Source organism: Corylus avellana, chromosome 3 (genome assembly GCF_965113065.1).
Source record: "Corylus avellana chromosome 3, dhCorAvel1.hap1.2, whole genome shotgun sequence".
In the NCBI taxonomy this organism is placed as follows: domain Eukaryota; kingdom Viridiplantae; phylum Streptophyta; class Magnoliopsida; order Fagales; family Betulaceae; genus Corylus; species Corylus avellana.
In genome coordinates this window covers 10,808,954-10,826,344 of record NC_142492.1, presented here as the reverse complement: position 1 = coordinate 10,826,344, position 17,391 = coordinate 10,808,954, and the positions used below count along the sequence as shown (strand labels likewise).

At 35.4% G+C, this 17,391-nt stretch overlaps 1 protein-coding gene across 1 annotated transcript; it reads left to right on the top strand.

Annotated features, from left to right (window-relative positions):
* The first annotated feature begins 10,610 nt into the window (after positions 1–10,610).
* LOC132175555 (putative CoA ligase CCL9) lies at positions 10,611–13,154 on the top strand. Its single transcript, XM_059587528.2, has 4 exons — positions 10,611–10,848; positions 10,930–11,980; positions 12,551–12,654; positions 12,743–13,154. The coding sequence occupies exons 1-4, from the start codon at positions 10,648–10,650 to the stop codon at positions 12,959–12,961; spliced, it is 1,575 nt and encodes a 524-aa protein (XP_059443511.2). The 5' UTR covers positions 10,611–10,647; the 3' UTR covers positions 12,962–13,154.
* The last annotated feature ends 4,237 nt before the right edge of the window (positions 13,155–17,391 follow it).

The window sequence follows — 17,391 nt, the reverse complement described above, 5'->3', positions numbered from 1 at the left end:
AATAGTGAGCAAAACTTTTTGGAGGATGTACTTAACCCAATAAGTTCTCCGGTACATGAATAGTAAAAAATAATAAAAATAATAAAAAAAAATAGTAGTCCAAGTAAATGTTATCTCTATCCCAAAGCCTCTTGCTTTCGTGAAGTAATGTTGTACGTCAACCCCATCTCCCATTAGAGACCGAGAAATAGTTACTCTATTTTTTTTGTCTCTAGTGCACTAGGACGGAGGAAGGGGGGACTGGTATAGGTCATGCTTTCCTAATTCCTAAGAACAACAAAATTTTAAGGAAAAAAAATATTCCACCTACTGGCCCCTAACAGTAAAATTTGTTGAGCTCTGAATGCACAAAAGAGCTTTGCCTTCTTCATCTTTCTGCCCCTTTTTTTTCTTTTTTTTTTTTTATAACTTTTTAACTTTCTAAAAAATCGTCATTTCCAACAACCTCTTTCTCGAATTGTTTGCCAACAAATTATTGAGTCAACCCATTCATTTGACCTCTTCACAAATGTTAGGTTTTAGTCTTCAAAGGGTAGCTCAATCAGCAGTGGATTACGCCTCATGAAGCGGACAGAGGTCACTAGTTCGAATCTCCTTTTCTTCTACCCTTATGTGGGCATGTCAAAAAAAAAAAAAATAATGTTAGGTTTTATCTTGTATTGTGATGTTTGTATTAAATTGGTATTTGTTCTATAAGCTTAAAATGACCATTTAATGAATACTTTAACACTCTTCTTCGGGTATGGGCTTAAAAACAAGTTGAATATTTAATTTAAATACATGTGAATTGACGAAATCAAAGTTCAAACTCAAAACATTTAGCTCTAATATCATGTTAAATCACAACTTATTCTAAAAACTTAAGATGATAGAAAGATATAAATTTATTCATATGAATATTATAACAATTTGTACCGCGGTTTTCTACATGTTTCCAAGCTATGCTTAATTGCGACAAAGCAATTGCATTCATCTGCATAATTAAGTCTTATCAGTTGAGAAAATTGGATAATTTTATCTTGAAAAAACTGCAATAGAACAATAATTAATTAATTGGAACTATATATACTCCAAATTGGAAGCTAAACCATACTCTTGAAATTTGTGCTTTGTCTCGAGTAATTAACTTGACCATTGTTAAACTTGAGGTACACAATACTTTCTCATTTTTTATTTAGAATAATGTTTTTTTAGAAGACTGTTATATATATATATATATATATATATATATATATATATATATCACTCTAATACAATTAAGATGAAGTGACAGTGAAAATTAGTTATTGAATTTGAATTTGTCAAAAAAATAAGAAATAAAATAAGACTTATTTTCACTGTCATGTCATCATAATTATATGACAGTCATATAATAGTCTTCTACTAAACAATACTATTACTTTTTTATATAACTATCATATAACGAAGATGACGTGGTAATGAAAACTAATCATCGGATTAAAACTTGTCAAAAAACAAAACAAAAGAACTAACATTGATTTTCACAATCATGTGATTCTAATTATATAACAGTTTACTAAATAGCTTTACTTTTTTTACCTTATTTTATTTAGGAATGATTATGTTATGGGCCTTTGGAATCCACGACATGTCGTCATGGATTGCGTGTAAAGGACAGCTACCTACTTTGCAAATTGGACTTTCAGAGTGGGCCCCCATTTTCTTTTTTTTTTCCTATAATTATGCTACACGTTATGTTGTCATGGATTGCGTCCAGATCTGGACATCTACGTTATTGACTTTGGGCTTGGCAATAAATAAAGCCCACAGGTTGAGAATTTCAAATGGGCCAACCAGGCCCATCTGATCATTACGCCATTCTTTTGACTTTTAATTTTAATTTTTTTTATTTTTGAGAAAACCATTAAAAAATAATACCTAGAAGATATGACATGAAGACCTTATTGTAAAAATAATACCCACAAATGGTTTGTCGGCCCAACAAGCAAGCCCGCAGGCTTTTGATTTTAAAAATCCCAATTGCTTAGCACCTCATTTCTTTTTCTTTGACAAAAATAATTTTTCTTTCTGGTAAAGTTTTTTTAAAAGCCCAAAAAAAAATTTGGTTGAAGATTTTTTTTTTTTTTTTTTTAAGTATTAACCTAGTCTATTAAAGTAACACGTGTTTCTTCTTAAAAGGGATATGATCTTCTCCATTTCATAATCGAGATTTTATTTTGTTATATTTGACGATGTACATAGTGTCACGTCATTTCAACATATTCATTATGTGGTAACACTAACATATACACCATTAAATATGTAAAATATAATCTTGATCATAAAATAACTCCTCTACATTTTATTTGAAAGGGAGAGGATCTTGATCCGTTCTTAGAGCATGTGGTTCTATTTATCGCATGTGAGAATCACATACTCTAAGGGCCTGTTTGGGAGCGCGTTTGAGGGGTCTAAAATTGCGTTTAACAATCAAAAAGTCAATTTGAATAAAAAAGTATTTATTTGGTAAAAAAAATTGAAAGTGTTTTTAAAGGCCCAAAAAGCCTAAAAATGACAAAAATATACTTTTGACCAAAGCTTTTACCAAAAAGCGTTTTTTAACTTAAAAGCTCTATTTTTCAAATGCAATTCCAAACAGATTCTAAGAATACTCGTCAATTTAATAGACTAGGTCGGTAAAAAAAATTCCTTTCCTTTAAAACCTCTTTTTTCTTTCGGTAAGTTTTGATTTGAAGAACCTCTATTTGTTTGCTGGGCCAGAAAAACTTGGAAATGAACCACTATATCTTTGAACCTAGGCCTTGGTAGTTGAAACGAAACCAAAGGCCCTTGATCTTGGCATGGTATTTCTTTGAAGCAACCCAAAGTTTTGGGGGCCGATTCGCTCCTATTAAAAGTAGACATGATCCCTTATTTATATTTTGGCCCCTCAATTCAAAGACCTGAAAATAACGAGAAATGTTAGTTTTGTTAATGTATTCAATAAATTATTAAATTTACATCATCTTATTAGCTTAAGCTTAAGACAAGTGGTGATGAGTTCGAACCCTACTCCATCAATTCACATTCCTTTCAATTAAATTTTGAAGTGTTGGGCATCACCTAATAAAAAAAATGGACATTTCAATTAAATATGGTGACAAATTAATTTGAAGCAATAGGATCCTCTCCAATCTATTTTGGACCGGAGGGTATCCAGTTAATGGCCAAAATTTCTTATAAGAAATCAAAGGGCTACAAATTGAATACCTATCCTTAAAATAAAAAAAATAAAAAAAAAATATTATTTAAAGTTTAATAAAAATTAAAAATAAAAATAATAAAAGCTATAGGGGTGGCCAGACCACCCCATTGAGGTGGCCGGCCAACCCAAGGGCCAAATGAAAAAAAAATAAAAAAATAAAAAAATAAAAAAAAATAAAAATAAAAATAAAAAAAATTACAGTGTTGGCCTTAGGGGTGGTTCGGCCACCCCCCAAGGGCTGGTTTAGGATGGCCAAAGCCACCCCCAAAGGCAAACCCAAATAAATAAATAAATAAAAGTTGGGTTTGCCTTTTCGGCCACCCCCAAGGGTCACAAGGATGGCTTCGACCATTCCAAACTGGCCACCCCCAAGGCCAACACAATAATTTTTTTTTTTTTCTTTTTTGCAGTTAAAAATGGGGTGGCCGGCCACCCCTATGGCTTTTATTATTTTTATTTTTAATTTTCATTAAACTTTAAATAATAGTTTATTAAATAGTTTATTATTTTTTTATTATAAGGACAAGTGTTCAATTTGTAGCCTTTGGATTTCTTATAAAAAAATCTTGGCTATTAACTGAATACCCTTTAGTCCAAAATAGACCAGAGAGGATCCTTTTCCTAATTTGAAACCAAATTTTTGAAACAATCTTTAAAAACCTTGCATTTTTCAAAAATACTATAACTTGCAAAACAAAAGGCGCCTTGGTTTGAATGGTTACCATGAAAGTGCATATCATGTCACCCACTTACTCCATAATTGACATAAAAATCAATGATAATCTAGATTGTACTACCAAGTTGTCTCTAGAGCCAACTCAATGAAAAGCTATTTGGATGCCTCCACCTCCTTCCATTCTCCATCGTCAATATTGTCTCCTATTATCAACATCATTGACTCTTTATCGCATTCTAAATAGCCTTCATTTCTTTGCCATAAAGAGCTTAATCAGGCATCTCATTACTCAACTGTTGACCCATTACTTTTGCCTGTTTAAGAGACATATTGCAACACTCTAGTCATAAATTGAAAAGATTAATAACTTATACAAAATGAGTAGATTACAAAAGGTACTCGTGGGTGCAGGACGTCAAGAATTTAAATGAAGAGATTGTAACGCCCTAATCTCATCAGAGGAGGCGATTTTGAAAATTTTCCTTTAATCTTATCTATAAAGTCATGGACTATACATCATTATTAATGATTTGAATGAATCAACTAATTAAAAAGTCATAAGCTGACAAACCTCTCCCGTTGAATGCCGACGGTTGTATTTAGGCATTCTAATTCCACTCCAAGTGCAGCAAAGAAGCCACTATATCCCATCTCCATCCATAAATTTTGCTACAAGTTTGGCCAGAAATGCAACCAACTCTTTAGCTCTTACTACTAAACATCTTTTTCTTCGTGGCCAATTGCCATTTTAATGCTTGAAATTTTGTTGCTAGCTAAACAAGTGGTCTCTGGGGGATGTTTGTTGGGCCAATCGCCCAACTATTTGGCATGATTAGACATTATAAGTAGAACTGTAAAAGTGCTTGTTTTTTTGTTCCTTTTTTTACAACTGGGGAAGGCTCTTTCTGGCGTTCATGGATGGTTTAAACTTTTAGAAAGTGCTTGGATTTTTCTTATTCACATCTGCGCAGGCTCTTACTGGGGCATCAACAACCATCAACCTGGTGGCCTGAACCGCGGCGCTCACACTTATCCAGGTAGGTGGGTAGGTGGGCTTGGTGGAGTCTTTCTCATGAAGGGTTTGTATGCATCCAATACGGCACTTTATCCAAATTAGAAAACAAGATCCCCGCCGTGGTGACTATTTGTGTTTGTGTTAAGTTTGAGTCATATCGAGACATGGATAATAAGATTATATAAAATTCGACTTTTTTAATTAAACAGGTCAAACCCCTCAATCATAACTTATTAATTTTGTATTAAGTTTATGTTGAGTTTACAAGTTGCGTCAAAAATTGTAAACCATTATATCGTATATCAGGTTTAGATCATGTCGATGCATGATCTGGATGAAACTATAACTTTTAGTTTTTGGGGAAATTAATTTTTAAATGTTTATTTTAAAAATAATAATTTTTTTGGGGCCATCTTGTAGCATGGGGGGCCCAAGACCCCTTCAAACCATAAGGTGGTTTCGCCCCTGAATGCATAAGTATTAGAATATATAGGTTAACTTTAACCTGACTTATTCTATTAAACATGTCAGACCCCTTAATCTTAATCCATTCATTTTGTGTTAGGTTCGCATCAAATTTACGAATTATGTCAAAAATTGACAGCCTCAATCTCGAATATGATGAGTCAATCCCAAATAAAATTAGTCGAACAAAACAAGCAAGTTCATTGCACCCTATCCAAATATATATATAAACAAAGGCTATCTCGAACATATTGGACCAATCACAAATAATTAGTCATGTAATATGAGCAACTCATTGTGTCCTATCCGTTCCTGCATGTTGGGCCAATCTGTAATTGGTCTAATAATAGCGGATAAGTAATCCAGATCCAATCCATTTACAAGTCTATCATAAAGTTAAGGACGTTACAAATGGTATTAGAGCGTTCTAGAGTGTTACACAATCACCGACAATTAGTACGCATGATTAGACGGAAGTAGTTAGAAAAGTGCTTGATTTTTGAGGCATTATATATTGGCAACTGGGGTAGGCTATTACTGAGAGGCATGAAGATTGAAAAGGCGTCGCTTGGGTTCAATTAGAGGCCGATTTGAGTTTGGGTGTTGTGTTGAATCGTAATTAGTAGTGGGCCAGACCCACCGGCCCACCGCGGTGGCTTGATTGCTACGTCAGTGCTTGCGTTTTACAACTTTACATGCCAACTTTTGCTAACCTTATCAACGTCTACGTCCACCTCAGCCGTTAATTTTTTAATTTTTTTTTTCGATTTTTGGGAGCCAATGAAAATTATAATAAAATATCTGAGGACATCGACATCTGTTGCAGATACATTCCTAGAAGCTTCCCTTCTCACATGAACTAATGGGTTTTTTTTTTTTAATAATGTTAATATTTAAACTTCTTTATCACTTTTATACGACATTGATTGATTGACATAATGTATGTTAAGTGATTTACACTTGTGTTTTTTTTTTTTTTTTAAGTAGCTCAAAATATTTCGCATTAATCATTATCAACCAATATGACATGATAAAAGTGTGAAAAATAGCATTATTAATTTTTTAAGATGGAGTTGAGGTTAAAGATCAATACAAAAGATATTATCTCTCTTTGCAGGGCCGGCTCAATGGCTAGGCCATTGAGACGGTCACCTAAGGCCTCCAATTAGTAAGGTCCAAAAAAAATTTTAATTTTATTTTAACTTAAGGCCTAATTTTTTTTTTTTTTTTAATTTTAAATAAGGCCTAAAATTTTTTCCCATAAAAATTTAAGGCTTCTAAAATAAGGTCTCAATATAATAAGCTCATTGTTAAATAAGGCCATTTAAACCAAAAAAACAAATATGCCACATCAATTTTTTTGGGGTTAGTTAAAAGTTAAACTTAAAAGTCATGAAAAGAATGAAAATAATAATAATATTATTAAAATAAATATTATTTAATTAATATTTAAATATTATAAAAAATAAGGTCCAACTTCAAAAAATAAAGCCTCTAAATATATCGAGCTGGCCCTGTCTCTTTGCTCTGTTGTTAAAATTCTTTTTTTTTTTTTTAATCTTAAAAGGAAAATATAAACAAACAATTCAAATATAAAAACAGTTCTTATTTTTATATTACATAAAATAAATAAAAATTTAAAAAAAAAAAAAAAAAAAAAAAAAAAAAAAAAAAACTCTCTTCATTCAAAACATATTCATGGCATATTGTCTTTGTCATACTGCTGAAACGGGCCACAGTAGGAAGGAAACGTAGGAGAAAGTCATTCTTGAGAGTTAAAGGTATAATAATAAATAATAATAATATACCCCAAATTGGCGGGCCAGTTGTCTGTTTATTATTAGAAACTTCATTTATTATTGTATTTCATAATGAATTCAAACCATCCAGAACTTACTTCTTGATCTGCTGCACAAATACTGGAACAAAGTTGGTGACAACACGCTTTTGAACAATCTTTGGCCTAAAGAAACTGGAAAGAGACCTGACAAGGATGTCACAGAGAGAGAGAGAGTGCCGTAGACACTAGACACTTCTTCTACTTTTTGACGTGGCACTTACACGTCATCCCTCTAAAGAAATTTCTAACTTGTTCAACCAGCCTTCATGGGTGCCCCAATCGCCCCCTCAAGGGGTACAAAATGGTGCTACTACCGACACGAAAGAGTAATTAGACTTGAGATTCATTATTATTAAATTTTAATTAAATTATAATTTTGAAAGTTATCTCATACACATGAAAGGCTTCTAAAATTACTTACCGACATGCGAGTAGGGGCTGGGGGCTGCTACCACTAAATTGAGTGGTTCGACCAATTCTGTAGGGTAGTTGAGAATAATCAATGCCGACAAAGAGATGTGAGAGCGAAGTTTTTTGTTTGATGTGGCACTACTATATTACAATAAATGTTCGGTATAATTCGTTCTTAAAAATTGGGTTGTAAGGAGATGATGTCTAAAAATTTATATACACGCGATTAAAACTATACTGGGCTGATATAAGATAAGTTAAAAAAATAGAGAGAAATTAGTGACATGAAAATGACTTTAGGATTACTCATTATTGTATTGATTACTGTGAAGTGTGGAGATTACACATGGATCCAACCATGCATTGTTTTATGCAAGAATGTCTTCAATTATGTCGGTAGGGAGGGTGTTCCCAGCAAGCAGGTTGATGTATCCAATTCCAATGTGTTGTCCCAACTTACTAGTGCCTAGTGGCAAGTGTTTTAAAAAATTTATTCTATAAGGAAGATTTTCCAAATGACCCCTCTACACATGTACAAGAAGAAGGTTTTTTTAGACTCTATATATGGTGGTTTACGTAAGCTATTTGAATGGTGATATTATTGTTTGAAAGTTTTGAGGTGGGCTTCGGGTTTATCTTATGGAGCAGTGATTTATATAACACCGACGTGCATCAACAATATGCATGCCGGTGTTATAATATTATAAAATATAATTAAAATAATATAGTTAATAATGTGTGGCCTTCGTGCCATGTACAACTCTTTTATTACTTTTGACACTTGTTATACAAAAAATAAAAAAATAGCACTGTCTCATAATCCCTAAGGTTACACGTAATTTTCATTTGAGGAACAAGAAGAAAAGTTTTGTCCAATAGCTGAGGAGCTGCCATAAAACCAAGTAGGTGTTCTTATTTTTATTGTTTTAATTAAAATAACATTCTTCTTCATATGTTTTTCTTAAAGTTCAATATTGGCTTAAGATTTTTTTATTTTCCGCTGTACATATGTCACTTATGTAATAATCTCAATAGAAGATGAATCACACATCAAACAAAATCTATTTAACCATTCATCGATTACTTTTCCATTGGAGTACAATAGTTCACTTAAATAGATGTTAATCCTAATTTGTCTAACTTTGGGCCAAATTCATTATTGAATTTTAAAATTTTAAAATTAAATAAAACATAAAACTATATACTAGTTTCTTACTACCATGCGTGTACGCTGGTTTTGTGGCATGTTATAGAACTGTAGGTTATGTTTGGCAAGAGGCCGGATTAGAAAGAGGACCCATGACCCTAAACCCAACAAATTTTTTTACACTTTTTCTCTCAAAATCAACCATAACATTTTTACTTTTTACATCAAATCAATCATTTTTTATTACTATTCAAATAAAAAAATCACTACAAAACAAATTTTTTTTACTTTTTTATACAAAATATTCTTACTTTTTTCTCTTATATCAATCAAATCTGCTATAATACCGATCCACTTTCTAAGTACATTCCATTGGCAAACTATAATATATTTTTTTTGGGGTAATTAAGCCAGCAGTACTTATCACTACATTGACATGCATTTGTTTTGTTTATCCTCGGAAGACATAAACTTTTAGCTTCCAATGGGTGATAGAGTGAGACATTTTTAATTTGTATATTAGATATGCATTTTGACTTATATGTCTTTTGAGTACGTTGGATATGCATTTAGACTTGTGTTTTTCTAGGATATTGGATATGCACTATGCAATATCTCATTTTATATGAATCATAAAAAGACATTAGATTGGTTTCTTTTGAGATATTGGGGCTTCCATTTTGAAGCATTGTTTTTATCACATTGTTCTACAATCCATGTTAATAATAACATATTTGAGTTTACATTGGAAAATAAGGTTTTTAAAGTCAAAAATAACTTTTAAGAAATAATTTTATTTTTCAGTTTTTTTCTACGAGAGCGTTTTGACAATTCTTAAAGTGAAAAAAAAAAAAAGGAAAATCAAAAGAAAGGTTTTTAAAATTTTTTACCAAACATTTTAGCTTTTTGTTTGACACAGTTTTTTAGATAATAAAAGTACTCTTTAAGTTTCTTAACGCAATTTCAAATAAGCTTTAAGAAATTAGCATTTGTGATTATGGAGTGGCTTTATATCAAATAAATGGACATAACGACTCCTGAGTTCAATGTTAATATTCTTGTTGGACAAGTTATTCAACCCGAGCGCATCGTTTTCAAAGTAAAATATTTTTTTAAATTATACTTGCCCAAGTTAAAAAATGTTAGAATATTTTCTTAATCAGGCTTTCATTTATTGTGGTTTTACTTTGTTAAAGTGGGATGGCCGCAACTTAGAATGATAGGTCAAAATGTTAGTGAATGATTATCAAGTTTTATACATCTTACCCGAGTAGAAATTCAATATCTACTGAATGTGGGTAAACAATATGCTGCTACCATTTTTCTTTATACAATAATACTACTCTTCATATTAGATTTTCACAGGTATGAGAATCTAGATAGTACGTGGAATAAAATTACTCTATTTTATAATATGCTTGATTTAATAACTTTGGTTAATTAAGTATTTTTTTTTATATAATATAAGACGTCAGCAGATTTTTCTGCCCCATCCTTCCCATCTGTTGAAGACTCTCCTTGACCAGGACCTCGGTCAGTTTGTCTTTAACTACTTTTGATTTTTCCTTTTGATCATTTTCAATAAACGGTTAGGATTGGACCACGAAACAGGCTCAAAACACCAACCAATCAGCCATAGTGACGTAGTCCACGCGTCAGACGATAAGACACTGAGATAATTACGAGGAAGCTCGCACCACGCATACCGAGACCTGGCACACACAAACTGACCCTAAAAAAATATCAACGTGCAAAATAGCCACGTGTCAGGCTCCATCCATGCCAGCTTCATGCTAGCCTCAGGCTCTACATATAAATAACCAATCGTCCCTTGCTTTCTCTCCCAACCAAATTCAGTGCAACGAAAATGGAAAACCTAACGCTCACAGGTTTGTTGAAGAGAGCCGCGTTGGATTTCCCAACCCGGCGAGCCCTCTCTGTCTCCGGAAAATTCGATCTCACACACGCGCGGTTGAACGAGCTGATCGATCACGCCGCCTCTCTCTTGCTCGCCGCCGGCATCTCCACGGGTGACGTCGTCGCCCTCACCTTCCCCAACACCGTCGAGGTACAATTTTTTTTTTTTTTTACCTACCGAACAGAAACAAAGATTGTGTTGATGGCTGATTTTTATGAGTCATTTTTGCAGTTTGTGGTGGTGTTTTTGGCTGTAATTCGATGCCGAGCCACAGCGGCTCCGTTGAACTCGGCTTACACGGCGGAGGAGTTTGAATTCTATATATCGGACTCAGGCGCCAAGATTCTGATAACGCCCAAGGAAGGGAACCAATCGGCCCAAGCGGCGGCTTCCAAGCTTGGAGTCCCTCACGTAACCGCCACGCTCGGTGACGGCGAATCCAAACTCTCTCTCTCCTCCACGTCGGACGCGACCGCCGAGTCGAACTCGATCGCTGGAATTGTCAACGACCCGTCCGACGAGGCCCTCTTCCTCCATACCTCCGGGACCACGAGCCGGCCGAAGGGCGTGCCGCTCACGCAGCTCAATCTAGTCTCCTCGGTGCGAAACATCATCTCGGTGTACAAACTCACCGTGTCAGACTCGACCGTTTTAGTCCTGCCCTTGTTCCACGTCCACGGCTTGATCGCCGGCTTGCTGAGCTCGCTCGGCGCCGGAGCCGCCGCGACGCTTCCGGCCGCCGGAAGATTCTCGGCGTCGACTTTCTGGTCCGACATGCGCGCGTACAGCGCCACCTGGTACACCGCGGTCCCTACGATCCACCAGATCATCCTGGACCGCCATCTCACCCGACCCGAACCGGCCTACCCGAAGCTTCGGTTCATCAGGAGCTGCAGCGCATCTCTGGCTCCGTCGGTTATGGCTCGGCTCGAGGAGTCTTTCGGTGCGCCGGTGCTGGAGGCCTACGCGATGACCGAGGCATCTCATCAGATGGCTTCGAACCCGTTACCCGAAGACGGCGGGCACAAACCCGGGTCGGTGGGTAAACCCATGGGTCAGGAAATGGCAGTGTTGGACTTGAATGGTGTGCCCCAGCGAGAGGGTGTGAGTGGCGAGGTGTGTATCAGGGGACCCAATGTGACGAAGGGTTATAAGAACAATCCGGAGGCCAATAAGGCCGCTTTTTCGTTCGGGTGGTTTCATACTGGGGATCTCGGGTTTTTTGATTCGGATGGGTATTTGCATCTTGTGGGTCGGATCAAGGAGCTCATCAACCGTGGAGGTACTTTTCTTTACCTTCCATTCTTTTTTATTTCACTTGTTGTGTGCATGAAAAATGTGAATTTATTAGAATTGATGTCTCCTATTGAAGTTGATTACTGTTTAAGCAAACAGTTTCACATTGATGTAACATTGTAGACATTTTTTTATTTTTGATGAATATAACCATTAGAGTTGATGTTTTTTTTGTTGTTGGCCACCAATTTTACCGGCTAAATGTCCGTTTTTAAACAATATTGCGAAGAGTGTTCTATTTGGTATTAGGTTTGAAAAAAAATGGTGGCATGAAGAAAATGGTTGTTTATAAATGTGAACAAAATTCCATGTTCTCTGTTTTCGCAAACTAGGCAGGTGATTTTAAATAACATTTTGATTATCTCCGTTTTGAATCCAAACCGAAACAATTAAAAGGTGTATGTGTGTAGAGTTAGGTTTGATTATAGAATAATGTTATCCTTCACGCTTATTTATTACACTTATATTGGTTCAGTTCACTTGACGTGTTTTAAGTAACTTATTATGTTACATTGTTTGGAGATGGGGTTTTGATTTTTGTTCATTTGTTATTTAGGTGAGAAGATATCACCAATTGAAGTGGATGCAGTGCTTTTATCTCATCCTGACATTGCTCAGGCTGTTGCCTTTGGGGTTCCTGATGACAAATATGGTGAAGAGGTAAGAAGATGATCCTTTCCCTTTGGAGCATATAAATGTTTTGGGTTGTGAAGTAGTAATTAACTGTGTTGGTGTCCAAATTATGCAGATAAATTGTGCTGTAATTCCCAGAGAAGGGTGTCACATAGATGAAGCTGTGGTGCTGCAGTTTTGCAAGAAGAATCTTGCAGCTTTCAAGGTCCCCAAGAAGGTTTTCATCACTGATTCTGTTCCAAAAACTGCTACCGGGAAGATCCAAAGGCGGTTTGTGGCAGAGCATTTCATTGCTCAAATATCCACTGCCAAAGTGCCCAAGTTTGGAGCTTAAATCTTATATTCCAAACCATCATCGATTAGGGCTAGTTTCTAGTGCTGGAGGGAGAATATTCTCATGTCAATGAAACAAATATCATCCATTTACTTAATTTTATTGTGTAAAGTTAAAGGGATGTGTTAGAAAATTCTTTTGCGAGTTGTTGTTTACATGTGTTGGCTGGTTAATGACTCTTTCTTTTGTTCAATCTTTCTATTTACACGGTGGAATAAGCATCTTTGACCCAGATGCCACTGGTATAATCTGAAGGTTCCTTGATATTGAAGTTAGGTATCCATGACTTGGCCTACAATTCAGGCTATGGATTGAAGAGGGTGGACAAAGATGATCATGAAATTAAAAGAAAATAATACTACAATGAGAGGCAGTTGGGGCTCAACAAATACCCCAATAGGGCCAATACAGTCCTAACAGTAAAAGCGAAAAAGAAAAACTACAACTGATGGATCTAAAATGATTCGGTTTTATAGTTTATTGACCAAAAGGTCGAGGAGAGGACTGCTTTGACGGTGGTGGTATGTGATGTATAGTGCATCGACAATGACTGTGATAAGACATTAAGACTTGCTCTCACTTTAGTGACGAGGGGCGTGACAATGAGGTTTGAAAGGGCTCTCAGAAAGTGAAAATAGCATATATATATATATATATATATATATATTTCAGTAAAATTATTGCTTCAATTCTTAAAATAAAAAATAAAAAAATCTGTTTCATATGATCACTAAGAAACAAAGTGAAGGATAAAAGTTTTACACAAAATAAAAGCAAATGATTAAGAAAATTAAATTTAGCCTAATTAATTATAATATCTAGAGAGGTATGTAAGCATCAAGTAAAACAAATTCAAATATATGAATTAAAAAAATATATATATTAATTAACGGATTTGATAAAGGGCTTACAGGAAAGAACATGAATCAATAAATATTTTGGTTCAGTTTCATCCTAGTCCAAAACTTGTAAACTTTTTTTTTTTTTTTAATGTCTTTGACACGTGGAACAAGTTTAGGACACCAATCCATTGACCACAGCTCAATAGGAAAAAACAACAGAGTTGAATTAAGTATAGGAAAAATGTTTGTCGTGTAATAATTTCCTGAAGAATACAATGCTAATTGTCAACTACAATAAAATTTGAAACGGAATGATCTCATCAAATTGAAATTAGGGAAACCAACAAAATCTTTTATAGTGCAAAATCGTAAATATGAGAATCATAACCGGCATATTTATTTAAAAATGTGTCTTTAGAAGAGAAAAATAGAGATTTCTTTGGTTTGCAAGCTCTCAGAGTCTTAACTATTAAAATTGGGGACTTTTGAGACTTTTGCTGACGTGGCACTGGTTTCCTAGAGTTGGTTAGAGATTGTTGGTTTTCCTGTGGTTTGGAGCTACGCACTTTACTGAATTCGCACGTGAGGGTGCGTGTTTTTTTCGACGACTAAGATTCCAGTGAAGGTGTGCCGGCGCTTTCTGGTACTTGCAAATTACTTTGGTGTAATGCTCAATTGGTGATTCATGGCCAGACGAGCAAATGGGGGTCGTGGCAGGAAGAAGAATTCAAAGTTGATTGTGAAGGAGGTTTCAGTTGATTTGGATGATGCGTCACGGTCTTTGGATTGTGAGGTAGAATTGAGTGAGGACGAGGAGAATTGTGAGCTTTTGGCCAATGAAGATGTAAGTTCTTCGCAGTTGGATGTTCAGGGAGTTCCTGTTGAAAGCATCTCTGGTTTTGGTGAGAAATCTATGGAGAATGTTTATGTTCTTCCTGAGAGGGAGGTTATGAGGAGTTTTTTGTTTCGTGTTGAGGAGTCTGGGCTACGAGCTGCTTATCTTGTTAAGGTTGATCAGAAGAATATAGCTCAGGATTGGAGGCAATTGCTCAGATCGGCGAAATCTTCAGGCGCATTACAATATTTTGCTTCCTCTAGAGAAGATGGAAAAATTGTTGTGAAGCCACCAAAGGAAGCAATTGAGAAAGGTATCTCGAAATGGTCTCCCTTCTTGGTAGGTTAGTTTCTTGATAAACCTCTTCCCTACTATATTGTGAAACGTGTTGTGGATAGTCTTTGGGCTCAATATGGGAAAGTTGATGTGTTCTTGTTGGAGAATGGTTTGTACTTGTTCAGATTTGCTGGTGTAAGGACCTGAGATGAGGTTATGGAGGCAAAACTATGGCATAGAGCCAATAAACCTCTAATTTTGCAAACATGGACTCCAGGTATGTAGCTTCTTAAGATTTCTTTATCTATTGTCCCTGTTTGGATTAAGATGCATAATTTGCCAATTGAATTTTGGAATGCCACATGTTTGAGTTATGCGACTAGTGGTGTTGGCAAGCCACTTTGTGCAAATTTTGTTACTGGAGAGCAGATTAGGCTTGGTTTTGCTAGAGTTTTGGTTGAAGTTGACATGGAATCTATTTTCCCCAAAGAAATTAAAATTATTCGTGTTGATGGGGGTAAGGTAATCGTAGGTATTGAATATCCTTGGATCCCTGTAAAATGCAAGAAATGCAGGACTTTTGGTCATCTACCCCATGCATGTACCAAGGTTGAAAAGAAGGTTTGGATTCCTAAAAAATCTAAACTTGTCCAGAAGGGATGGTTATTTGGTAATGAAGAGTTATGTTCCTAGTACTGTGGCTAAAGAGCAATGAAATGTGGTTAGTAATGCCAAGAGAACCTCGGTGTCTAAAGCTCCTATCAGAGATAGTCAAAGGCATTGGACTAATTCTTTCCATTTGCTGGCTAGGGCTGATGGTGGTGCAGTGAGGGATTCATGTGCTTTTCCTAATTCTCTTCAAAATGTTATTGAAAATGCTTTGAATGAGGAGAGTGCTACTCTATTAAGGGTTAAGGGAAAGGGTAAAATGGGGAAAGAGGAGGAGGTCTTGATGAGGGGTTTCTTTCCTACTACATGAATTTTTTGATTTGGAATGTAAGGGGTTTGAATTATCCCTCTAAACAGAAGGAGGTAAAAAGTATGATCCAAAGGCATAAGATTAGTCTTATTTGTCTAATTGAAACTAGAGTGAAGGAGAACAAAGCTGAAAGGGTTAAATCTTGTATAGTTCCTAAGTGGGATTATGTTTTTAACTATGATCAGCATTTCTTGGGGAGGGTTTCGGTTTGTTGGAAGAAATCTAATTTTGAAGTGACTGTCATTGATAAGAGTGAACAGAGTATAAATTGTGGGATTAAATCTCTTAAGAACAACTATTGTTGGTTCCGTTCTTTTGTTTATAGAGCCAATAAAGGTGTGGACAGGAAGATGTTGTGGAGCAATTTAAGTTCTATGAAAGTAAGAATAACTAATAATCCTTGGATGATTTGTGAAAATTTTAATGTGGTTTAGTCTTTGGCTGAGAAGTGGGGTTCTACTAAGCTCAATTCTTATAAAACTGAGTTTGGTAAGTGCTTAAATGACCTTGAGGTTTTGGATTTGAATTTTAGTGGCTGTTTTTACATTTGGACAATAAAAGTGAGGAACCTCAGTTTGTAGCCAGGAAATTGGATAGGGTCTTAGCAAATGAATATTGGATGAGTTCTTTTGGAAAGACTATTGTTGAATTTCATTCTGGGGGAATCTTAGATCATTCTCCTGCTGTCATTTCAGCTGGCATTCTGTAAAGTTTTGGCCTTAAACCTTTTAAGTTCTTTAAGTTGGAGCATCCAAGGTTCTTGAATTGGGTGGAAGAAGGTTGGAATACTCAGGTTGAGGGGTTTCCTATGTATAAGTTTTATGTGAAGCTTAGAGCTGTGAAGGCTGTTTTGAAGGAACAAAATTTGGTTTGTTTTGGAAATCTAAAACATAGAGTTGTGCAGGCCCGTGATAACCTTTCACTTGCTCAAAAGGAGGTCATTGCTTCTTTTGGAAGGGTTGACTATTTACTTAAGGAAATAAAGAGTTTACATGCTTATGTTTCCATTACTAAGGCTAAGGAATCTTTCTTGAAGCATAAGGTTAGGAACCAATAGTTGCAATTGGGGGATTAGAATACTAGGGTAGAGGATGTTAAGCAGATTAAGCAAGTGGCTAAGAGTTTTTATACGAAGTTATTAGGTTCAAATCAGCTGCAGTTCACTGTTTCAAAGGGAACTCGTATTAGGCAGCTTATTTCTGCTGATCAAGCAACTATGTTGGAAAAGGAGGTTACTGCAGAAGAGATTAAGGATACTCTTTTTCACATGAAGGCAAATAAGGCTCTTGGTCCCGATGGTTTCTCTGCAGATTTTTTCAAGTCCGCTTGGTTTATTGTTAGTCAGGAAATAGTTACTGCCATTAAGGATTTCTTTAATTTTGGTATGCTGCTGAAGGAAGTGAATGCTTACTTTGGTACCTAAGAAGGTTAATCCTTCTGCTATGGGTGATTTCAGGCCTATTGATTGTTGCAATGTTATCTACAAGTGTTTTACCAA